Below are 17,733 nucleotides of genomic sequence, written 5' to 3' on the forward strand. Positions count from 1 at the left end.
ACCCTTGGCCCCGCCTTGGCCTCCTCCTTGAAGCGGTCAAGTTCGATGGGGCGATTAAGCACAGTTTCCAGGGTCATATCTTGGGATGTAACGTATCGAACGTCTCACAGATAACATATTAGAGGAGGAGGAGGAAGCAATAGGTAGCAGGACCTGGGCTCTTTGGGTTCTCAGTAATCTGCCTCTCTTTCATCCTTTGCTGCCAAGCCAACCAAGAGCGAAGCCATCCACCATGGGTAAGACATGCGCAAACACTTTTGACAAGTGTTTAAGCAGCCCCGACTGATGCGTTTTACAGCCGAGAACGTCGTTGGCAACAGCGTGCAGAAGGTCGTCGAGCCTAGCTCCGACCAAAGCGTGCACCCCGAGAAGACAGAATACGTCACCGCTCTGGATCTTGAATCCCAAGATGCCTCTCTTGAGCATCCACGCTCCGTTGTAGACGACGAGTCTTACCCGGCCCCAACCGAAGAGGAGCGCTCGACGTTGCGTAAGGTCGCCGACTCGATCCCCATCACGGCATGGTCACTTTGTGTAGTAGAGATGGCCGAGAGAGCGTCCTTTTATGGCGTCAAGGCAGTCTTCAACAATTATCTCCAGTTTCCCCTCCCTGAAGGCGGCCCTGGCACTGGGGCCATCGACCCCTCCAAGCCCAACTCTCATGCTGGTGCTCTCGACCTCGGACTGCGGACAGCTTCGTCGTTAGGTCTTTTGTTCACCTTCTTGGCCTATCTGATTCCCATCTTTGGTGCCTGGATTGCAGACGTCAAGATTGGTAGATACAAAGCCATCGCATGGGGTGTCATCATCGGAGGCGTTGCCCATGTCATCATGGTGGGTGGTGCTGCTCCTGCTGTCTTGCAGGGTAGCAAGGCAGGTGCTGTCGCGGTGTTCCTCATCAGCTACTTTCTTCTTGCCTTCGGGGCCGGTATCTTTAAGCCCAATGTCGTGCCGACTGTTATCGATCAATACAAGCACCAGCGGGAATACACGAAGGTGCTTAAGACAGGAGAGAAGGTCATTGTCGACCCTGAGACCACCGTCAACCACATCATGTTGATCTTCTACGCCTTCGTCAACATCGGCGCTTTCTTCTCCATCGCGGTCGTTTACATCGAGAAGTACCACAGCTTCTGGCTGGCCTTCCTTGTGCCGGGAATCGTGTACTTCCTTTTGCCGGCTGTGCTTGGTGTCACTTACAAGCGCACCATCAGAGTTGCGCCCCAAGGCTCCGACCTTAACCGTTTTGTCAAAATCACTACCTTGGGTCTCAAGGCTAGCAAGGGCAATATTTTCTCAAAGAACTTCTGGGAGAACGTCAAGCCCTCCGCCCTGGCGGAGCGAGGCGCCCATGTCGGCTATTCACAAAAGGATGTCGATGACGCACGCCGCACGTGGCAAGCCGTTCAGATCTTCCTGTACATCCCCATTTGGGCCTTGAACGACGGTGGCGTTGGCAATGTGCAGAGCAACCAGGGAGCCGCGATGACATCTAACGGAGCGCCCAACGATTTGCTCAGCCATTTCAACCCCTTGGTTATCATTATTTTCTCCCCGCTCATGGCAAATGTCGTGTATCCCTTCCTTGAACGCAAAAACATCAAATTCGGCCGTATCAGCAGAATGACGGTCGGATTCGTTCTTGCTACGATCTCATCCGTGATTGGTGCCTTGGTTCAATGGCGCGTATATGAGACAAGCCCTTGGTAGGTGTTCATTTCTCGGAATTTTGAGCCGCAGACGGTGCTAACATATCTTGAAAAGCGGATACAGTGCAAGTAACTGCGATGGCGTCTCGCCTCTTTCGATCTGGTGGCAGATCCCCAACGTCGCCCTTGGGGCCATGTCTGAGATATTTATCAATGTTACAGCTTATGAGCTGGCGTACGCTCGTGCCCCCGAACATATGAGATCAACTGTTGTTGCTCTATTTCTTTTTATGACGGCTTTGAGTAGTGCTTTGGGTCAGATCCTGCTGCCAGCTATTGCGGACCCGACTCTCATCTGGGCCTGGGCTGCTCCTGGTATTGCTCTGTTCTTCCAAACTATCGTGTTCTGGGTCAGGCATCGCAATATCAACGATGATGTTTTCATGACCTACAAAGAGGACTATGAGAGTACCAACGCAGGCGAAAAGGTTGTCGAGAAAGAGGAGAAATAAGAGATACTCAGTCTGGTGCAAAGTGCCCTGGTCTGAAAGTTTGCTTGATTGGCCGTTCAATCTAAATCAACCAATCTTCCAGCCCGAGGCAAGATACAGCGATGATCTAGTTTCAGCAAATACAGAACCACATTACACCACCGTGGATGTGTTTAAAGTTATCTTGAATATGATGTCAGCATATATGGTCTTATTCTATGGTTCTGCCAAAATAATCATAATAATTTACCCACAGCCTAAACAGTTATAAAAGCAACAACTACGTAGTTGATGCGCACTACAGTTGTTACCTCCACCTAAGGTGGTTTCATACAAAATACCTTTGGTCATTGGGGCACAACCTTTTTGCTGACGGCGCTTGATGATAAACATATACGACTGTGATCATATGGTGCTCAAGGCTCGCCTGGAAAACAAAGGTTTACCTAGAATTTCTATAGTAAAACATGCGAAGTGATACAAATAGGATGTAAGAAGGCGTTTAGAGGTTGGTGGACATTTCTGAGCCAAAGGAATCTATCAGCAGAAACACAGTCTTCTCGCAGTTTGATTTGCTGACCAAAATACAAGGAAGAGGGGCCCGGGGGTTCAGTTGACAATTCTAATCCCCTTTTCCCATTCAAAGACAATGCCACCTTTGTGGAAGAGCAAACCGTAGATGTATTCAGTTAAGTGACTGCGTTTACTTATTGAATTTCTGGGTAGAACCTATTATTTGACATCTGTATGTGCAAGTAGCGACATAATAGGCTATATCACACGTGAAACTTACCACGTTGATGGATCTCCAAGCACCGTCCACGTGGGGACGCTCACTTTGCGATATTAGCATCAACCACAGTTTCCGCAACCTATGCATTCTAGCTTGACAATTATGTACAGCTATTAGCAAACGTTCAACGATCATTCTCCTAAGCAATGTTTTGCTTTTGCTCATGGTAGTGATGAGTGCACTTTTTTATTACGAAGTGCGACTCGGAGAGACTTTCATCGATTGACGCTATCAAGGGTACCCCAGCCAGTGTTCGCATAAAGATTGTCGGACGATGGCAAAGGAACAGGGTTTAAATTGTTGCATAATCGGCGCAATACAAGCCATTCACAGTTCCGAGACCCCGCAATCTGTCATCGTCTCACGGTACAACCTCCGAAACAAGTGCCATCCCTTGACGTGGTCAGTCGTGGTCGTCAGCCTCGTTGCTGATCCTGGTCGACCGTAAGAGAAGACCGATTAGTAGGGACGACTCTCCTGCTTTGCGCTCGTACAGAGAACCCAAACTCTCAGTTTACCCAGAGATTTCGACTGTGCAACTTCCCACTTCCGGCCATTTCCGGCCTCGACGAGTCCGACGATCTAGGCGCCAGGCTAGCGACAGTTCCCATCGATCACCCGAACCATGCGGCTCCGCTACATCGCTTTCTCCCTGCTTATGACATCGGGATCGGTTCTTGCCGGTGAGCTCCTCTCTTCCAGTGTTTGCTCCTGTAGTTTTACCCAGGCTTACAGTCTCATAGCACCGAGACCTCGAGGCGAAGCCCTTCCCATCATCCTGATTCCACGCGTATCGAAGAGTGTCCCGAAGACAACCCAACCTTCCGGTGAATATATAGCCTCGACTGGACGAGCTTGCGGCAACACAGTGGAGAAAGGTGTATGTTATCATGGCAGATGCGGCATCTTCGTCGCTCCCACCGGATTCGAAGCGATACCCGAAACCGAGTCACAATGCTTATGATCAAATACTACTTGTCAGTTGTCTACACGCTTACCAGTAGCAGCGCCTATCTGGGGTCTCCAACTGCCACAAGCTCATGGTGTGCCTTTGCATTTGGCCATTTCGATTGCCAACGGAACATAATCAAGTCCCAAAATTACGACGGACACATCCTATATAGTCGCGTTTACATCCAAGGAATCGTTTACAATACCCTCAGTAATGACCCTCTAGGGTCATAGTAACAGTTTTGGAAACGAGGTACTCCTCAATAGCCACATCCTTACCAGACTCCTTTCCGTACCCGGAGAGCTTCATGCCGCCAAAAGGAGACTCCGCCGCCGACGAGTTACCGGTGTTCATTCCGATCATGCCAGCCTCAAGTTTCTCCATCAGTCTCCACGTGCGATCAATATTCTTCGTGAAAAAATAGCTGGCAAGACCCATACTCGTGTCGTTGGCCCATTGAACTGCTTCATCCTCGGTGGAAAAGCGATAGACTCCCAAGACCGGCGCGAACGTCTCCTCTCTACTTATCAGCATGGACTGCTTCATGTCGCGCAGGATGGTAGGTTCGTGGAAGTACCCAGCCGCCAAACCGGCCTCTGCTCCCGCGCGACCACCGTGGACAACCTTCGCGCCCGCTTCAACGGCATCTTTAACATGAGCCTGAGCTTTGGGAATGGCTCGAGGTGTCGTCAGGGGACCCATAGTGGTGCCAGACTCGGATCCGTGTCCCATTTTGATCTTCTTGGTCCGCTCAACCAGTTTCTCGAGAAAGTGCTCGTAGATGCCATCTTGGACATATACCCGGTTTGCGGTAATGCATGCCTGACCGGCGTGTCTCCATTTGAGTGCAAGTAGCTGCTCGAGCGCCTGGTCCTGGTTGCAGTCATCAAAGATGATGAATGGGCAATTTCCTCCGAGCTCGAGGGTAAGCTTTTTGAGCCCTTCAGCACAGTGCTTCGCAATCAGACTTCCAATGTTCGTGGACCCGGTGAACGACACCTTTTTCGTCAAGGGGTGCTTGCAGAGTGCCTCTGCAACTTCCGGCGTGTTCTCCAGAGACGTGGTGATGACGTTGAACACACCCGGGCCAAACCCAGCCTTGCTAGCCAGATTTGCGAGAATGAGGCAAGTCAGAGGAGTTTCAGGGGATGGTTTAGCGATCATGGTACAGCCTGCTGCTAGCGCGGCGCCAGCTTTACGCAGAATCATACTTCCCGAGAGTCAGTGCCTCAAGAATAGCAAGGAAAAGGCCATAGATACGCACGCGATCGGGAAGTTCCAGGGAACCAGCGCCACCGCCACGCCGATCGGCTGCTTAATGATAAGTACCCTCCTGTTGGGCGCGGACGGCGTCGATACGTCGCCTCGGATGCGCTCGGCTTCCCCGGCGAACCACCAGGTGAAGCCAAGGGCGTAGTCGAGCTCGCCTTGTGCTTCGGCTAACGGTTTCCCGGACTCATGTGTCAATACCAGAGCGATGTCTTCCCGGTTCTCGCGGATGAGTCGGTCCCACTCTAGGAGCTTCTTCGCGCGCGACCTCGGGTTCTCGAGGCGGTAAGTTTGGAACGCCTCATGGGCCGATTTGACGACGGCGTCGACATCGGAGCGGTCAAAATCTGGGCTCGAAGCAAAGACCTTGCCGGTCCCCGGGTCCTCAATGTCGAATCTCTTCTTTGAAGACGACGTTACCCAAGACCCGTGAACGTAAGCATCGGTCTTGAGGAGGTCGTCGTTGGCAAGCTGACTGTCGTTAGTAGGCTGGTACCTCTTGGACAGAGAAGCCAATGTCTAACTTTGAAGGGGAGATCTGCGGACATTTTCGCGATGATTCGCAACAGTAATCGACAAGTGGAATGAAATCGATCAACACAGATTGGTGGCCTAAATGATAGGCTGGTGCAGTATACTCCGTATATATGAATTGATGCGGAATTAGATAGCCGACTTAGGATATTTAACCGCTGTGACCCCGCACCCTAACATCTCTCACGTTGCTTGATGTCTCAGATGACGACATGTTGCTGAAGTGTCTACTGCTATGGCCAATAACCTAGAGCCTGGCTTCAAACTCGGGCCAAATTTGGTTACAATAGCCCCCCAATGACTGCTGACGGCCACCAACTTTTCAGTCCGTGTTGGGGCCAGATCTTCTTTCATAGCAGAGTACGATATAGTCGCGATTGATAGAAAACCTGACGAAAGATGTCGCGTCTGATATATCTATCTGATCTAATAGTCTGAACATCAATGCCTTTAAAATGCAATAATATTTCCCAGGGCGTAGTAACAAGCATGCTATGAAAATCCATGTAGATTAAGGACAGCGCTTATACTAGCAATCCGGAAGTCGATAGGGAATTTTGGAAGAGTATCATTAGTGTTTTATTAGTTAATTTAGAGTATTCAGGAAAATTGTGGTCGAGCTTTTCAATAGAGAATTTGTAGAACGCATGCTCAACAACTTCTAACTCAGTCTATAATATGCTGTAAACCTCCACTTTGGCCTGCCATGCCGGGATCCATCTAACGGCCAAGCATACTTCGGTCTAAACACTCTGAGTAGAGTAAACACAAGTTGTAAGAACATAGAGTCTAGCCACTTTGAGTAGATGTATGCGTAGCCAGCGCCTCGTCAACTGATACGGTGCAGGTGATACTGCGCCTAGATAAAGCGTTGCTGCCAAAGTTCCCAGCCGAACATAACCCTTTTTCTTCTCACCTCTTTCCATCCCTAGGTATGCTGCGTCGTCTCTCGAAATTGCAATACATTGCTATCCACTTCAACCCATAAGGGGGTACAGCAAAGGATCTTTCTCCCCAGGAAGGCTTTTGCCTGGATCATGGCATTCGCGGCGCTGGCCTGGATACTTCCTCTAAACGCGTCTCAATTCATGCTCAAGTACGAAGAGGAGCTTGTGGAACTAAAGCCTCTGGAATACGCCATAAATGGTGTCAGTTACGAGAAGAGCATCAGAATTGGTGCGGGCCCCACCGGAAGCCCGTCTTCCCAAAACGAATCTATTGAGCCGCCATCAGCCTCATCCGATGCGATATTACTTCACGTGAAGGTGAAGCCGATTCCGCTATTTAATGATGGATCCAACCCCGACAGACCGCTGGAGCTACCACAAGGACGACTGTATAAACGTGTGTCTTCCCTTTCTGGACTTCAGGGAGTGGCTGCCCAGTTGAAACCTGGCCCTCCCCGAACCCCTTTGCGTTCGACTGTCATCCTTGAAGACTTGGTTACTGATGGTCAGGGGATTTTGTGCCGCCTGGAAAGCTACGACTTTTTGATCCGCCCAACGAAGAGATCAGAAGGCAATTTTCTACAAATTCTACAACCCCGGAAGATCCATTTAGACAAGGAAAGTTGGCCGAGACGGCATTGTGGCTACATAGTACGTCATGTGAAACTATCCCAAAGCAGAAGCAGTAAAGTAAAAGGTAGAGTACATATCTCAGCTCCTCTGACTGCCAACATAGATAGCGAGATCATTAGAAAGGACTGCTAACAGTCTCGGCGGACATTGTGTGCCATGGCTTTGCGTCCGGACGCAATTTGTTAACCTAGCTGCGAAATCATGATATTCTAATACGAGGGTTCGTCAGCGAGCTTGAGAAACTCAATAATGAATACTGTCATGTACAAAATCAACACAACGTTCGACAAGTATTTATGTTGCAGATCTACCATGCCTACCTTAAGTCTTACGCCAAGTTCCTCGAAGAGTTCGAACGCCTGCACACTATACCGCGCATGCGTTGTCATTTCAACCCGCGATACTCGCAGCTTCGCGCGTGGACCTTGAAGGCTATTATGACTGATTCTATAATATACCGTCAGTTCGCTAGTTCTGCAAAGGATATCACGTCGACGTGCGAGTCCTTGCTGCAAATTGTAACAGCGATGAACGGAGAGCCCGATGACCAACTTGTATGGATTGCGGCTGACATCTGCGGCTGCTGCCAAGAGGTCACAACCTGCTTAGAGGGCATGTCTGGCGATCTGTAGCACCAGTTGGACTTGTTGAACACATCATGGAACGTCGACTAGTCCGACAACGTCAAGATCCCGACCTTGCTGGCTACTGTGTTTCTGCTGCTGTCGCTCTCTGCTGGCATCCTATGCATGGGCAGGCGATTCAAAGATTTGGGCAGTCTACTCCGCGACTTCATTTGGGTGGTCGTTCTGCTTGGGGCTTTGGTCCTGGTCATACTTCTCTTGTTCGTCCTCATAGGTTCCCTTCATGAACTCAAAAGCCGGTATCAGTATCGAACGTGGTATTTGACATGGCGGTCAAACATGAAGCAGCTTGGCAGATTGACCTTTCTGATGCTAGTGGGTTTAGCAGTAGCGTCCTTTGTTGTTGGCATGTTCAAGGAGGTTGGTCTTGGTGCGAAAATTCTTGGTTATGGCCTTGACTTAACGTTTGGACTACTGCTTATTATACCGGTTCTGATTTTCGTCGTGTTGATATGGAAGGGGGGATGATAGCGCTTGCGTTACACCCTGAGCGAAGCCACCCACAGAGGCTATCATTCAAGTCCAGTTACTCCTCAAGGAAATTCCAAGATGATCAGCTTGCTTAACGCCTTAAGTTACACAGTTAGAAATTCAGAAAAGATGAATCAGGACGCCTAAAACAATCTTTAAGACGTATGTCACCCTCACTAACGTAGAATACAGTATGGAAATAGCTTCCTGATTTATCTGCTATTTAAGATTGCGCTGAAAAAGGGTATTGAGAGCGTGGCTACTCCAACTGCTCTTCTGGGAAAGGAAACATTCTGCTGCAAGGACACTCAATCATCTTCATCATCGCTATCGTCTCCATCGCCTCCACTCTTCTTGTCTCCGCCCTTCTTCTTCTTCTTCTTATCGTTGTCGTCGTCATCGTCGTCGTCGCCACCTTTGCCAGGGCTAAACGCCGTGGCGCCCGCGGACGGGGCCAGCGGCGTTGGTGCTGCGAGGGCGGCCCAGGTTTCAAAGTCTGCGAACCGCGCGGCTTGAAGGTCGGCATCGAAGCCGTCGAAGCCCACGTTGTGGAAGTTGAGCACCGCGGCAGAGCTCCCCGGGTTCCCGACCGCCTTGTTGCCCAGCGCCCATCCCATTTCGAACGTGCCCGCCGTATCCGCAGCGCCCAACCCGAAACTGGCGTCCAAACACCCCTGGCACAGGAATGTGTACGTCAGGAAGCTGCCATTGACTGACGTCCCCCTAGCTATGGGCCGCACGTTGAACTTGCCCGTCACCTCGGGCGGGTTTTCGTCTTCGTTAGCGGCCTGGCGGAACGAGGAGAGCACCTTGCCGTCAGGCGACGCCCAAGCCGCCATGAGGAGCGGGCCCTCCATGTCGCTGGTCAGGGACCAGCCGCCCCAGCCAGCCGCGCCGCTGCCTAGCGGGAAGGACATTTGGCCGATGAAGGAGTCGTTGGGGTTCTGGGGGAGGGCGATGCCGAAGGCGAAGGCGGACTTGGCGCCGAAGAAGCGCTGGAAGGAGATGTTGGTCACCGGATCAGTGAAAGCTGTCGTTGCGCCATTATTGCGGATGTTGAGGGAGTAGGTCGGCGCTGCGAGAATGGTCAAGGGGAGGGTAATAAAAGCGAACAGGATGATAGAAGTGAAGAGGATGGTATTGAAGCAGGACTGAAGTCTGTAAGCCATCTTGGCGGATTTGTTGGCGCCTTGGAAACACGATGACTGCGGTGGCCTCTGGTAGTTGTGGACCTAAGACAGGGACAGAGAAGGAGTGGGATCAATCAAGTGATGGTGCTGCGAAGTACCAGTGGGCTAGATTGTTGCCTTGTCAAGGTCGATGATGGAAGGGTTAATAGATACGATGACTTCAAGAGAAAACTTGTCTCTTAAGTAGACAAAGACTCTGACCTTGTAGCGCAGTTCGCTTATCCAGCAATCCCAACAGTATCTGCTATCTTTTGTACTCGAACACCCGTTCTACGTTTCACGAGTTCTATTATCATCCACCTGAATTGAACCACTCCAGATAGGCAAAGGCTCCGGTAGAATTGCGCCAGGATCCAACGAAGCGGCTCACAAGTTTGAAGCCATCCACACCGCACAGGCATGTAGTCCGTCGTGCTGGCGTACCCCTTCGCAGATGATGTTGGCTCATGTCATTGGCCTAACAAGCTGTTGGGAAACACGCTACCCGCTGCCAAGAACTGGAGGACGTTTCGCAGCCGGTTCAACATGCCGCGATATCCCGAGCAGCCCCTTTCTGAAGCCTTTTTCTGCCCACGCGAGCACGCGACCAACTACTGGATGTGGAAAGTCGAGTTGCTGAGGCAACCCGAGGCGGATCGTCGACCATGATCATCTGCCACGGTCTGTCGACGAAGACGGGCTAAAGCGCCCAAAATGGCGTCGAACGGAGTACAACCGAAGCAGAAATGCTCCAGGACATGCCCCTAGGAAATATTATGGTTCTAAGTATAGCAATTGAGCTGTGGAGTCTTGACAGCCAGTCAACCCAAGAAGTGAAACGTGCAGTGTATGGGAATCGCCCGGCTAGAGGAAGAGCAGCCGATAAACTATATATGGCGAGAACCCCACACAGAGCCAGCGGAATGCGTATAAGATGATTGGCCGCGTTAATTATAGCCGCCTTTGTTGTTCTATTTGTGAATAGCGTCACATCTTTCTAGGTATCAAAGCCGGCGATGGCGACGATGCAGGCGATAAGGCAAGGCCCTGTTCCTCAAGATTCCGATCTACGGAGAGTAAAGATGGTCGAGCCCTGCGTACCATGAACGAACTGACCTCTCTACTGGCGATTGCACCCGACCGCACTTCAGCATTTTGTCGAGCAATGACTTTTCGCTGGGAGTTCCTCCATATCTTCAACAAGCCGCATCATGTTCTTGACAATTGCTTTCTCTGACCTCATCCCTCAAGGCCATGTCTCGTTTCATGAAAGCCCCAGCGAAATCAGCTAGCAGCATACCGAGGGCTTTGATTGTAAACCGAGTTGCGGGACGGCGGGACTTCATGTATTTCTGAAACCGTACTCGCCTTCTTAGCGCCGTGTTCACCCGGCCTCGCGGGGTATCAAGAACCGGTTGACCATAGCATAATCTCATCATGAGGCACATCAGCTCGTGCGCCGGCTAAAAAAGAGACTTTATACCAGCAGCAACGAAAACAGACACCTGCGCTTCTCGTGGATATCACATGCATCTACAAAAGCGCACTTCGGGACAGTGGCCCAAGTAACGTCAGCATTGCGAGGAGGATGGCCTGGGCAGCTCACAGAAGGGCCTCACGCGTGGAAGATATGGCATATCCGCTCCAAAGCATCTTCGACATCAACTATGCAATTATACATGGCGAAGGAAAGAAGTAGTTCCAAACGCTTCCAAGGAGCTATCATGATTATCCCGAATCATCATTGCTTCTTTGCATGGGGGACGCTTTTTCAGCGGCCGACGGTTCTTTTTGACGGGGACCCGTGATTTGGCGCCAACCCAACGCCATGTAAGTCCCCGGAGCCACGCGAGACTCGCCTGGGTCTTTTTCTCAGAGTATTCGGCCTTTTTCGCTGGTTCTGGAGACATCTTTCTTCTGTACCGCTCGATAACTCGTGAGATCCACCGGCAGCGCCCCGCCACTATGGCCAATGGCGGCATATTAATCGCATTGGTCATTAGGGATAAGTGATACAGATCTCGGTGGATTAATTGGGCTGTCCACACAGTCGCCATCCAAGACAAGGCGGTCAAGGCGGTATCACTGTACCGTATAGGCACTACATGACGCAGGTTGGTAGCGCTAGCGCTCTACTGTCGGGTGCCCGGAGCGGGGCCCCAGGGGGGCACCGGAGTGGGACTAGGACCGGATAAACTAGTCACTAAAGGAATAACAAAAAAGGAAAACTTTATAGAAGATAAGGGTAAGAGGAGGTATATTAGAATAATTATTATAATTAAACCCTAACTATGCTTATTACTAACTCCTTTACTTAATACTATCCCTACCTCTAACACGTTCTAATATCTCCTTATCTTTAGGTGTATTAACTACTAGAGTAGTAATAGTGCCTACTAGATCCTAAACTATAGCCTAGTAATAAGGGAGCACTATAATAGGACGACTAACGCCTAATATAACTAAGTCTGTACTAGTAAATAAGTAGTATGCTATTAACTTAAGTAAGTAATTAGAAGAAAAGCTAAGGGCCTTTCTAGAGGAGGAAGTAAAAAAGGTAAAAAAAAAGAAGATAATTAATTAAATTAAAGCCTTTTAAAGTAGTATATCTATAAAAGACGTATAAGAGGAGATAAAGATAACTACTAATCCCTAACTAGAGGCTAAGTAACCTTATACTAATATACTTTTAAAAAGATTACTTACTTTAAGGTATAAGGGAGGGAGCTAAAATAAACTATAGGAATTTTTATTTTAGTTAAAAATACGTTTTAATATAGTAAGAGATAAGTTTATAACTAATAATAATAAAGTAAGATATACTAATACTATACTAAAAAGTAACTTAGTATATAAATAAAAAAAGTATATAGGTTTTTATTATAAAAATAAGATTAGTAAAGTGCCTTAAGAAGTTATAAAGGACTAGCTAAAAGTAGACATTACTAATAATAATATATAAGCTTTTAGTACTACTATAAAGCTAGATACTATATAATAAGCCTTAGGCTAGTTATACTAATAATTTATTAATAAGTATAAGATAGTTAAAGAGGAGTGCTTTAACCCCTAAATAAAGAGGTAGTAAGTAGTCTATATTTTAAACTAGGTGCTCTTAGACCTAAGGACTTATATACTTACTAGGGGGCTACTAGCTACCTACTAGGAGTTAGATAATATAGTAAAAAAGGTAAAAACACTTACTAAGACCTATATAAGAGAGGTGTTAGGAGGATAGCTAAGGTAAGGTTAGGAGAGAAAAGGCTACTAGGGGGTAGTAGTATAACTAATAACTATAGATACCCCCTTAACTAAAGCTACTAGCACGCGCTTAATACTAATAGCTATAACGCTAGTAGGTATACCTATATTAGAGCTAGGGGTTAAGAAAAAAAAAAAAGGTATAACACCTTAGCTAAAGGGGACCTAAAGACTACCTATTTATTATAACTATAAGAAGCCTAAGCACTAGTTAGCTAAGTGTAGTAAGAAGAAGTACTATAAGTGTAAATAACTATAATACTTAAGGAGATAGTACGCCTTAGTGCTAATAGGGGTTAATAGTATTAAGCTCTCTTAAAATAAAAGACTATACTACTACTTTAAAGTAGATTTTTATACTAAGATAAGTAGTATATAGAAAAAAAAAAGGATACTAATTAATTTTAGTGTAAATAAGAACATACTATACTAAAAGATATTATATATAAAGATACTAGTAGAAGTAAGCTAGAGGGGCCTAGCGCTTTAAGGTATATAGAGAGGTAAGGCCCTAGACTATAGAATAAAAAGGGTAGTAATAGAAGTTATAGATAATATAGGGGTCTTAAGGACATAAAGCTATACCTTTTAAGTTAGTAATATAGCTAGGTATAACGCTATCCTAAGGATCCCCTAGGGATAAGTAGTATAACTAAATATAAAGTAGATAATAATTAGTTAGATATACCTACTAAGAAAAGACTACTTCTAACTTATTTAAAGTAAGTAAGAAATTAAAAAAGTATATAAAAAGTTAAGGGCTGTTCTAGCCTATTAACTAATAATCTACTACTTATAATATAAGGGGGATAAAGGAGCACTAAAGATACCTTATTATAACTAAGGAGAAGAGGTAGAGGCTAAATAAGATAAAGGAATAAAGGCCACCTTACTAGAGGCCTATAAGGAATAAGTATATATATTTAATATAGGCCTAGTAGCCTAGCTAGTAAGTAATAAGGGCTACTTATATATAATTAATTTAGAGCTAGAGGTAAAGGCGCTATTTAGCCTTATCTACCTATTAGCTAAGAAAAAACTAAAGGAATTAAAGATATATATTAATAAGTTACTTAAGAAAGGCTAAATTAGACACTTTATAAGCCTAGTAGGGGCACTAATCCTCTTTATTCCTAAGAAGAGAGGTAAGCTATGTCTTTATATAGACTATAAAGGGCTTAATAAAGTAACTATTAAAAATTATATACTACTACCTTTTATTAGTAAGATCCTTAACTATTTAGTAGAAGTAAAGTAGTATATAAAGCTAGACCTAAAGGATATATATTACTAAGTAAGAATTAAGGTAGGTAATAAATAGAAAATAGCTTTCTATACTTACTATAAACACTTTAAATATTATATTATACTATTTAGGCTAGTTAATATACTAGTAACGTTCTAGGTGTATATTAATAATACCCTTACTAGGCTAGTAGATATTATATATATTATTTACTTAGATAATATCTTAATCTTTATAAAAGATAAAAAAAGTTATATAGAAGTAGTTAAGTAGGTGCTAAGCTAGTTAGATGCTATAGGGCTATATATAAACCTTAAGAAGTGTGTTTTCTACACCTAGTCTATTAGGTTCCTAGGTTTTATAATATCTAATAAAAAGATTACTATAAAGTATAAGTAAGTGTAGGTAATAGTAAAGTAGCTACTCCTTACTAGTATTAGGGAGATCTAGGTTTTCTTAAGGTTTATAGGATTCTACTAGTAATTTATTAAAAACTACTTTAAGGTATATACCCTTTTAATAGACAGGCTAATATCTAAGGTAGTAAGGGAGTAAGTAATAATATAGAAGGTAGAGGAGGCTTTTTATAAGCTTTACGCCTTATTTACTTAGGCCCTAATCCTTTAGTATTTTAACCTTAAGTTACTTATATAAGTTAAGATAAATATATCTAACTTTATAATTAGTATAGTAATATACTAGCTTTATAAGGGGGCGTAGTACCTAGTAGCCTTTATATTATAGAAGCTATAAGGAGTAGAACTCTATTATAAGGTACTAGAGGTAAAGCTACTTATAATCTATAAGGTAGTAATTTACTAAAGATACTACTTACTATATATATAATATTAAATAGTGTTTCTAATAGACTATTTAGGGTACTACTACCTAGCTACTAAGCCCTAACTTAATAGTTACTAGGCCTAGCTACTATAAGATCTATTATTATTTAACTTTAAGATTAAGTACTAGCCTAGGAAAGATAATATAATAAATAGGCTTTTATAACAGCTAGACTACTAGCCTACTAAGGAGGAGGAGAAGGAAGCGTATAGTGCGTTCCTAGTAGATTTCTTTAGTAAATTTAGGAAATAGGTTATAACGTTTAGACGTAGTAGGTTACTAGGTCCTAGGTTACTAAACTAAAGACAGCTTACTACTAACTTAAAAAACAAGATTATTATAGTATAACTAGTAGATAAGTAGGCCTAATTAGAAGGGTAGTAATAACTAGGTAGTTAATAGATAAGGGGAGAAAATAAAGCACTATAGTATAATAGAAGACTATTTATCCTTAATAGGTATATAGTAAGAATAAAGTTACTAGTAGTATTTTATAATAAGCTAGCTAAAGGTTACCTAGAAGTAAACTATACGCTTAAACATATTAGATAAATATATTTTTAAAAGTTAATAAGGAAAGACGTTAAGAAGTATATAAGGACTTATATAACATACTAGTAAACTAAACTAAAGTACTACTTACTATATAAGAAGCTAGCGCCTCTACTAGTGCCTAGCTAGCTATAAGAATATATAACTATAGACTTTATTATAAAGCTACTAAAGTTAAAGGGCTTTAATAGTAAGGCGTATAATAGTATTCTAGTAGTAGTAAATAAGCTTATAAAGTATACTATCTACCTGCCTACTTAAGAAACTATTATAGTAGACTAGCTAGTAACCCTCTTAGTAAATAAGGTGTTCTTAAGATTTAGTATCTCTATAGTAATAATATTAGATAAAGGATCCCTATTTACTAGCTATTTCTAGGCAGTAGTATACTACTAGCTAGCTATTAAGTAGAAACTTAGTACTACTTACTACCCCTAAACAGACAGATAGATAAAGTAGTAGAATTAGAATATAAAACACTTCTTATAAGCCTTTTATAATATAGAGTAAGATAATTAAGTTAAATAGCTTCTAATAGTAGAATTTATCTATAATAAGGTATAGTATAAAGTAACTAGGGTATTACTAGTAGAAGCCCTTATAGGTTACGCCTTATAAAACCCTTATAACATAAGACTAATAGGATAGAAACTAGTAGAGGTCCCTATAGCTTATAAAAAGGTTAAGGAGCTAAGGAGCTAGAGGGCTACTATTATTAGTATACTAAAGTCTATAAGCTAGACCTATAAGAAGTAGTATAACTAAAGAAGGACAGACGTTAAGTTTAAGGTAAAGGAAAAAGTCTTATTATTAGCTAAATTTATTAAGTAGAGATAACTATTAAAGAAGCTAGTAGATAAGTATTTTAGACTTTTTATAGTAATATAGGTAGTTACTAGTAAGAAAGCCTATAAGCTAGATATAAAGATAAAGTACTATATTTATAATATATTCTTACTATTTTAGCTAGAGAAGTTTAAGGGAGTACTAGTAAAGCCTTAGCTTATTTAGATTAAGAAGAAAAAAAGGGATATATATAAAGTAGACTAAATAGTAGTATATAAGGGACTATAGTAAAATAGGTAGTATCTTATTAAATAGAAAGGATATAGTAAGAAGGAAAATTTATAAGAGCTATAAAGAAACGTATCTAAGGATTTATAGTAAGACTATAAGTAGGGGGTTACTAGGGGGGCGTAGGAAGGACACTAAGCAGAAGTAAGTACTTAGCCTAGAGGGCTAGATTTTTTTTATTATTCTTTAGCACTAGGGCTAGAAAGTATATAGCCTAAGGGCTAGGTATCTAAAGCCTATAGCAGCTAGGAAAAAGAAAATAAAACTAAGAGAGGGCCTAGGGGGGGGGGGGGGGGGGCACTAGGGGGGCAGTAGCGCTTACTTCTCCTCCTTATCCTTACCTCTACTAGGCGCACTAGAGGCTATATTACCCCTAGACTAGGAGTTAAGGTTAGTAGCGTACTAAAATAAGAGTTAGTAACTAGGGAGTAGTAAGGGGTTACTATTACAGCTAGAGGGGTTATATAGGGGATATATAAATAGGAATAGGGTTATAGCGTGGTTTAGTGGCTAGTGTGCACTACGCCTTAGTAGTAAGTACGCTATAGCTATAGTAGTTAGTGCACTACGCCTTAGTAGCTAAGGCCCTAAGCCCTAAGTAGTTAGTGTACCTATACCTTAGTAGCTAGTAAACCCTATAGCACTAAAGGACTTACTAAAAGGCAGGGAATAAGAACCCCTAGTTATAGGAACTATTAGGTAACTTATAAATAGAATAAATAGCTATATAATAGCTAGTAGGACTACTAGCCCCCTAGTATAAATTCTTTCCCTTTTTATCTTTAAATTCTTATAATAAGAAATATAGTTATATATTTAACTAATATAGTATTACTACTATAACACTATTTAAAGGTCACCCTTACTTTCTCTAGAGATAGAAGTATAATATCTTAAATCTTTTTTTCCCTACTAGACCCTAGCCTAGCCTCTCCCCCTTACTACTTTATTCTAGGCTTAGTTATGCGTTAGCTAACGCTGCCCCTAAACTCCTCTATACTTTCCCCCTGTCGCTAAGATAGCCTAATCTACTAGTAGAGGTAGCCCTCTAGTATTTAACGCTAAAATAATAACCCCTACTTAAAACCTTACCTCTAATTAATAAAGCACCCTCCTTCTAGATAATAAAGCTAAAGACCTATAGGAATTTAACTTTATACTTTACCTTTAAGAATTAAGCCCTAAATAATTCCTTATTAGTACTA

The 17,733-nt window shown here is 43.9% G+C and overlaps 3 protein-coding genes across 3 annotated transcripts; 1 reads left to right on the forward strand and 2 right to left on the reverse strand.

Annotated features, from left to right (window-relative positions):
* Positions 1 to 232: 232 nt before the first annotated feature.
* On the forward strand, positions 233 to 2,161 carry GLRG_08039 (POT family protein; the record flags this gene model as incomplete). The annotated part of the gene is made up of 3 exons (XM_008098724.1): positions 233 to 236; positions 299 to 1,706; positions 1,765 to 2,161. The coding sequence occupies 3 exons, from the start codon at positions 233 to 235 to the stop codon at positions 2,159 to 2,161; spliced, it is 1,809 nt and encodes a 602-aa protein (XP_008096915.1).
* A 1,931-nt stretch (positions 2,162 to 4,092) lies between these two features.
* Positions 4,093 to 5,702, reverse strand: GLRG_08040 (succinate-semialdehyde dehydrogenase; the record flags this gene model as incomplete). Its single annotated transcript, XM_008098725.1, has 3 exons — positions 4,093 to 5,095; positions 5,150 to 5,625; positions 5,679 to 5,702. The coding sequence occupies 3 exons, from the start codon at positions 5,700 to 5,702 to the stop codon at positions 4,093 to 4,095; spliced, it is 1,503 nt and encodes a 500-aa protein (XP_008096916.1).
* A 2,989-nt stretch (positions 5,703 to 8,691) lies between these two features.
* Positions 8,692 to 9,552, reverse strand: GLRG_08041 (uncharacterized protein; the record flags this gene model as incomplete). The annotated part of the gene is made up of 1 exon (XM_008098726.1): positions 8,692 to 9,552. One exon carries the CDS (start codon positions 9,550 to 9,552, stop codon positions 8,692 to 8,694), a length of 861 nt encoding a protein of 286 aa, XP_008096917.1.
* Between the last annotated feature and the right edge of the window lie 8,181 nt (positions 9,553 to 17,733).

This window comes from Colletotrichum graminicola (assembly GCF_000149035.1).
Source record: "Colletotrichum graminicola M1.001 genomic scaffold supercont1.35, whole genome shotgun sequence".
Taxonomy (NCBI): Eukaryota; Fungi; Ascomycota; class Sordariomycetes; order Glomerellales; family Glomerellaceae; genus Colletotrichum; species Colletotrichum graminicola.